The 7,874-nt window shown below is 30.4% G+C and overlaps 1 protein-coding gene across 1 annotated transcript; it reads right to left on the bottom strand.

Moving 5' to 3' along the window:
- Positions 869 to 1,917, bottom strand: LOC109354120 (basic leucine zipper 43-like). The gene has a single exon (XM_019596473.1). It carries the CDS (start codon positions 1,863 to 1,865, stop codon positions 1,308 to 1,310), a length of 558 nt encoding a protein of 185 aa, XP_019452018.1. The 5' UTR covers positions 1,866 to 1,917; the 3' UTR covers positions 869 to 1,307.

The following is a 7,874-nucleotide window of genomic DNA, read 5'->3' on the forward strand; positions in this document are numbered from 1 at the left end:
AATTTATTACCAATACCAAATTAGTTCATGAGTAATAATTGACATAACTTTTAAGAGTACCGGAGAGTCCATTACTGAGAATGTGAGGGGATGAATTTTTTGAAATTATTTAATTTAAAAGTAAATTAAAATCTGAACCATTGAAAATATACTTTTATTACGTGTAATGATCTAAACTATATACTGGTCTCTCCTGTAATGGAGAGAAACGTGACTTAAATCGAATATATTTCATGAAAGATGAATCATTTGGACAATGGGTTCTGCCTGTAACGTGTCCAAACCTGGATGGAAAGTAAGTTACCAAGTTACCAAAGCTCTAGTAATTTGCAAAAAGCTAGTTTGTTCCTTCTGAAAAACCCATGAAAGGTAGAACAGTGGATTCTAGTGGATAACATGTCCCAATGTTCTCCTTTTTTATTGGCAATAACTTCCTATCATTAGCCAATAACCATTATTGATATGAACAGAAATTTGATGTCTCGGATCTTGTCTTATACTTTGTCTTGCACTAAGGAAAATATGATATATGAATTAAACGTTATTATTATTGTTGTCAACGTATGAGATATGATATGAGATAATAAACTTTTGTTCTATTTCTGACACACTTCCATTTCTGATTCATGCGACTTAATTCCATTGGACATAATTAGTTATATTTTATTTACTAAGTATAACATCACATTCCATTCAAAACCTTATTTTTCATTCCACTTTTTAATAAATCAAATTATTTCTACTTTAAACCTTATTCTGAGCATGTAAGGGAGTGTTTATGATTTTCATAATGATGTTTCTGAATGTTGCTAGTTCCCAAAGGTAACAATAAACCCAACATAGTTTATAGATAACTCTTTAGCTACTTTAAATGTTTATTGCTTTGAAAAGATTAGTACAACTTAGAAGACTACACCACTTATAGGCACTCAGGCAAATAGATAGTGTAACAATTATTTAGCTGTGAGACTGAAACAAAGATGTCAAGATAAGTGACACATCGAAATATCGGATATGAGAATATGGTTTAACCATTATTTATTTATAAGGCTTAGATAACTCTCGTTTTATAAGCTAGTTTTTTAGGTTGAGTTAAGTCTAATCATTCTAATAAAAGATACTCAAGGCATGTTATTCCCGTGTATGGTTTCACCCTCATAGATCAAAAGGGAAGCCAAGGCTACAACTATTTTGGACATGCACAAAGACATAAAATCTTCAAAACTTGAAAAAGATGAAAAATTGAAGAGAAATAAAAACTTGGTCTTCTCTTCAAATTCATGCATGTCAATAGAACTTGTGATGGATTAGTTTGAGGAATCAGAATTGAGAAAAGGAGAGTTGCATGGTATATCTTGAAAGGGGCTAAAGGGATGGCATGGACTTTGCAACTTCATATCACATATCATTTGTCTAAGTTCTGAAGTTTCCTCTTTCAGCTGAGAATTTTCTTTAAGGGTTTTATCATGAGATTCTAACACATGGTTCAATTTATCTACTAGTTTATGATTCTCATTCCTAAGCCATACCACCTGTGACCATAGCTCATCAAGTTGTTTTTGCTTCCTCATTCGCGAACGGCGCGCGGATTCTCGATTCGATATCATCCTTCTATGTTTCCTCTCATTGATGAGGCATTGTTGTTGCTCATCTGCTTCATCAGAAGTTGTTGAATTGCTGCTGATACATGATGATTGAGGACTAAAGTCTGCAAATACTTGAGTAGGGTTTTGTAAACCATAGAATTGATTAGAGAATTTTTGAAGTTGAAATGTGGGTATGTTATTTTGGATCATGCTATTAGGGTAAGGAGATGGGTCTGAAGGGAGTAAATAATTGAGTCCTGTGATTTCCTTTGTCTGCATGGTTTAGAAATGAACAAAATATTGGAGTGTTTTGAAGAAAAGTGATGGAGGATTCAATTGCTTTTGTTGAGGAATGAAGGGTGGGTAGAGTGAGTATTATATAGGGAGAAAAAAATGGTAAAGTGGACCCACTAAATGTGGGTATAGTAGGTTTTCTTTCTCCCCCAAGAAAGCATAGATTCAAGGAATATCACATATAAGATGCCAATGTAGCATTGTAGGATTTAACTTGTGTCCTTCTTAACTACTAGGTAGTTTTATTGTTTTCGGAGCATAGAAAATAGTAAAGAGACACAAGTGAGACATCACGTTTTGAACAAAAACCTTATGAAAATGGTTTCATAATCCATCTTTACTTATAAACTATTTCACTCATCTTCATATTTAATGTGAGACTTCATATGATCATGGTATGTGGGGCACTCATCCTCATATTTCAAGTGCTATGTGGGGGCATTAGAGTCATTATATGATCATGCTATGTGTGAATAATATAGTGCACATAGGTGACCCAATAGAGAGAATGCAACTTCATTTTATGGATAATCACTTTAGAAAATTTTGCTTACATCACATAGATACAAACACTTCATATAATGTGGATTAAAACAATTCAATTATAGACTTATTTAGACAAAAGCAGGCACATGAGAAATCAATTTTTTATAGACTTATTTCCAAAGCTTATTCTTTGTTGGATAAATGGATAGTGTTCACTTCAATGACATAAGAAAAAAGGAGATTAGAAAAGGCAAACTCAATTATATATTCATAAATGAGAGAGAAAGGAAGAAAGTTTAAGAATTTGGTGACTCAAGAACCACTCAAACTGGGTCCTCCAAAAACAATGATATATGTATGGCCTAAATATAAGCCAAATCTTTGATCAGAAATCACTTCTGGTTAGGTAATAATCAGAGTATATTTCTCTGTAGTGCTAATGACTAATGACAACTTTAATAGTAATCTATAGGATAAAGGAAGATTTAGCTATTTACACCCCATGCTAATTCTATGGCAAAAGTACATTATGTGTCAACGTATCTTATTGTTTTAAATGAGTCAGGATTTCGAGATGGAAGTGCATGAAAAACAAATGAAATAATAGTACGATGGACACTTTTATCCTTTAGATGCAATGTGATGATAATTTTACTCTTAAATACAAAAATAAGATCAATAACTTGGCTCTCTAGTGCTTGAGAGGATTCTTTTCTTCTTTGTTTTAAATTGTATTCTTTTTTCCGTATAATCAATAACTTGGCTCCCTATGGGTAAGGAAGTGTGTGATTGTCCATTCCAACAAATGTTACTTTTAAAAATCAAACTCTTTATCTTTTAGTCTATCTGATAATTCAGTGAAACCTTACACCACTAGACTAATAACTTGTTAACATTTTAAATTACACTCTACAACCATAATTGCAGCTGCAATATTAGAGTTTATGTAGTTTTGGCAATTGGGTAGGGATAGCATTTTCTCACAACCTTCTACAATTGCCTTAAACACAGTAATTGCAATTTAAAACAATAGGTATATTGCATTCATGGCATCGAGCTATTAAAAAGTAGTATAGGCTTTTTGTTTGAGAAAAGATACTAGCACAAATTATTTGAGGTATGTACACAAAATAAACCATTCATAAAAAGCTGGAGTATATGAGGAAAAAGAAAAAGATGTATACACTGACAGGGTAAGAATTTTTTTATACCGTTACTCTATTATCTACCATTCATTTTCAATTATGTTTGACTTTTCACAAAAAGTAAACCAAATAAAGGGTGGATGATGCACTAATTATGCATAATTCTTTATACTGTCAGTGCATCAATATTATACTAATGTAGGAATATGGGTGTCAATATCACTAGTTGTGACATTTTTTTAATTGTTGTTTCACACATGCTGCCTTTAATTAAAGGTAATAGTGTTATGACTACAAATGAGTGTAAAGGCTTTGAAAATAAAACTGTTCAAACAAAAGAATCACCACCAAGAATTACCATAAGTGATAAAAAAAGGACTTATTTTTATTTTCCACATTCTAAATTTTTTTCCTTCATTATTATTTTGTCTAGAACCTTAAGATATACATGATTTGAAATTGAGAATACTTAATAGTCCTCTTGGAGGGGACAATGGTTAGCAAAATTTCTAGTGGTGTTGACAATTTATTCAATGTCCAATAAGAAAGAGGCCAATGGTTTCACACTACCACTTATTTTTCAAGATAGGTTAATAGTGTTTTAATTAGGAAAATAAGAAAATGACAAATGCTTACCTTAATGACAACATAAATTATTCTAATTGCTTTTAATAGATTCATTTTGTTATCAACGTTAATGGAAATTAAAAATAAAAATAAAAGATCACATAGTCATTGTAAAACTATTCCTTTTACTGTCCCGAACTAAAAAAGTTTTATCAGATAAAAAATTTCGGATGTTCCAAACAAAATTAAATAATTAACATTACTATAATTAGAATTTTCACTATCATTTCAATTATGTATCTTTTCAATTTCAAGTATTTATATGTGTATAGGATATGTTGTTCATTGACATCATTTTTTATATTTTTATTGCACTATCATTCTCCTATGAAGTTGATACGTGGTATGCTAAAATAAATTAATATTCATTTAGTTTCTTGAGTTTGGTTCCATCATTATCCATAAAATGAACACAACAAATTTACTCATTTAGGGAAATCAAAAGAGTTGAGTTTGGTCTTAAGCCTTAACCACTTAGCTGAGTGGGGAAAATGATCATGCATACATGTGGTGGGAAATTAATCAAATAATAAGAATGATCTTCCACCGAATCAAGAGAAAATAATATATACATTTGAAAATATATGAGTTCTATATATAATTATTATATCATCTACTTTTCATATTTAATTATCATTGATTTTTCAAAAAAGTAATTCAAATAAATAATGAATAATATAGTCAATGTGTATGTATTTTTACACTAACGATGCATAGATATTATACTCCTAAATCAAAAGCTTAAATCAATTGAGAAGAATGGGAAACAAAAAGCTAGTTTAGAGAAATGATTTCTACCTGCACTTGCTTTTGAGTCTGGTTGAGTGGACTTAAATGTCAACAATATCATTAGTCAAATTTAGACTCTTCTTTCTTTTCATGTCTTTTGATTGTTTTACTCTCTAGGAGTGAAGTCTCTCTATTTGCTTATATTATTTGAAGACCTTTTTTTGTTATAACAAACCCAATGTTACATTATACAATGGATTTGGTTATAGTTCCTAATAAATGTGAGAATCATATAGCTAAGTGTTAATCCGGTTGTACAATTAAAATGCACAACCCTACATATCATTTGAATCATATATGTTTTAAACATAATCTATTTTTTATGTGAGCAATAGTGTGTGGATTAAATCATGATATAAATAAAAATTGAATTAAACTTGTTTATTTACAAACTTACTATACAAAGACTTTTTTCCTTGACTTTTCTCTTTGGTGAGATTGATCAATAGCTAAGTGAAATTATGTTGACAATTGGGTTGTAAGTCTTGTACTCTTTTTCATATATAATGTCAATATACCTTTCTTAACTTGCTCAAAATTAAAAGTGTTAGTCCTAGTATTCAGACGTAGATAGGAAGGATGGAATCATGTCTAGTATTGGGTCTAGATTTTGCCACGTGACAAAAAAAATTAACGGACAATTTTTTTTATTTTTTAAATTAAATAAATTTAAACAATAAACTTTTATATTTGTCCCCTACTAGAGAGAGCGATCTGAAATATCAGGCCTCAAAGGCACATGATGATGACCCTAAACTAGTTTACCCCCATAGTGACATGTGACAAGCAAAGCCTAAGCATCATTGATTGCAAAACTAAACTATTTTCTAAACAACCAAAAATGGATAATTCAACATATTTCATTAATGCTAAGCACTAAAACTTGATTTGTAATGATCTTTGATTTTTGAGTGGAGTAGTTATAGTTGGTTTTCATAGAGAAGGAGTCCTTTATACTTTTTTGTTGCTTCTATATTACCACATTGTGGTTTGATTTATCTAACATCTTATACCCATTATGCTATAAATATAATATATGGGAGCATGTGTTTCCTTAAGCATCCAACGGAAATTTATGAAAATTTACAAAAATTGCACAAAAGAATTGAGAAATACTTCACTCCTTGAGGAGATGAAGAGAAGGAACAAGAAAGGAAAAAGAAACTTGTGTTGAATTTTATTATGAGAAGAATGAATTACATGATTTGATATTGAAACTAACTCCTTTATTTATAGAGTATAAAGGGTAGTTAGAAATAACTAACAATTAGAATAACAAACTAAGAGCCATAAGAAACATGTGCCAAAATACAATAAAAACTTAGAAGTTGTGCCTCTTGCTTGTATTGCAAGTAATTCTGCTATGCACCAGATAAGGACTCCTATCGCTGACCCTGTTGGCCAAGCCTTGATCAAGGTTGGCAGGCACATGACTGAAGGCCAGCCTCCCAGCATTGAAGCTAGTTGATCCATAAAACTACCTACACTGATCCAATGTCCTATAGTAGTGATCAACATGGTTTGGCTTAGTATGTGGCCTGGTTATGCAACAACACCAAGATGTGGACTTGGCTCGGTGAGATATTGATGCATCAGTGTGGAAGTTTTGGTCATTCTCAATGCAACATGCAGCAATAACAGGATCTGGTGCATCAAACTTGGTCCTAGTGTAGTTGAGAAAGTGATTGGCCATTTAAGTGTTATGGCTAGGCACAACTTCATCATTTGTCCTAATCATATGAGCTCCATTGTTAGCATTTAAAATTATATTCTCTTTATCCTTTAAGACATTATTAATAGAAGAATTTTCAGCATCTTTAGTATATAAATTTGATAAAAATGATTCCCCCTACATATATAAAATCACATGCTATATTAATCAAGGGTTTCTAGCTGCTCTATCAGTAAAAAAAACTAATTTGTTTTGCAATATGTGATTATGCTATCAACAAATATTATTGTTTAGAATAATGATACATTCTCCTACTAAATTCTCATATCCATAAGAAAATGATATATATCACTTATAAATCAATTATTAATAAACAAAATATTATTTCATAACATATCACTTTCTCCTTGATATAGAAATTTATAGGAGCATATATTATTTTTCTATTATTTAGACTTGGTTACAAGAACCTAGAATCTTGCTTAATGTACTTTGATATGGTCTAAGCTTGGCCAATAAAATGATTTACCTATGGGAATGTAAGTTGGAGTAAAATTATGTTAAAGTTGCATATAGAGCAATCCATTTCCTCAAGGCTTATGATATTAAATTAAAACGAATATTAAATGTGTACCCAAAGAACGTAAAATTTAATGATTGGATCACAAAAGCTTCAAATAAAATTAGATGAAATCTTAATTAGGATCATGTCAATCTTTTTAGGCTGGAAAATATTGTCTCATTTTACGTATAGTTTCATCACGAATTATCGATATCAACATAAATATAAGAAAGATACATAAATTTATAATTTTATTTATTGTGTCAATATTATAATAGAGAATTTACAAAATTTTATGTTGGTTTTTACTACCTAATAAAACATTCACATTTTATCTAAGCTTAAAATCAGCAATGTGTAACATTTAGCACATATAAACAAGTTGTCAATTATGCCATGTATCGACTTTTACGAAAGACTTACTTATCCGAGCTTAAGGTACAAATTTATTATCTATACAAACATATACTTAAGTAAAGAATCATATAATAAATTGCATGTGGATTTATCTCACTCTCATACCAATTTCAAGTGTCTCACTCCTTTAATTATGCGGGATGGTACACTTCATAAGATAAGTACGTATTTATGAACATTAATTAAGAAATTAACATTTGTGGTTATGATAAAAAAATTTGTACTATTAATGGTATTCTCTCACTTTTTCGTGAGGAAGTAATTTCTTTTGGAGTATATGATTGTCACTCTCAACA

This window comes from Lupinus angustifolius, chromosome LG08 (genome assembly GCF_001865875.1).
Source record: "Lupinus angustifolius cultivar Tanjil chromosome LG08, LupAngTanjil_v1.0, whole genome shotgun sequence".
NCBI lineage: Eukaryota > Viridiplantae > Streptophyta > Magnoliopsida > Fabales > Fabaceae > Lupinus > Lupinus angustifolius.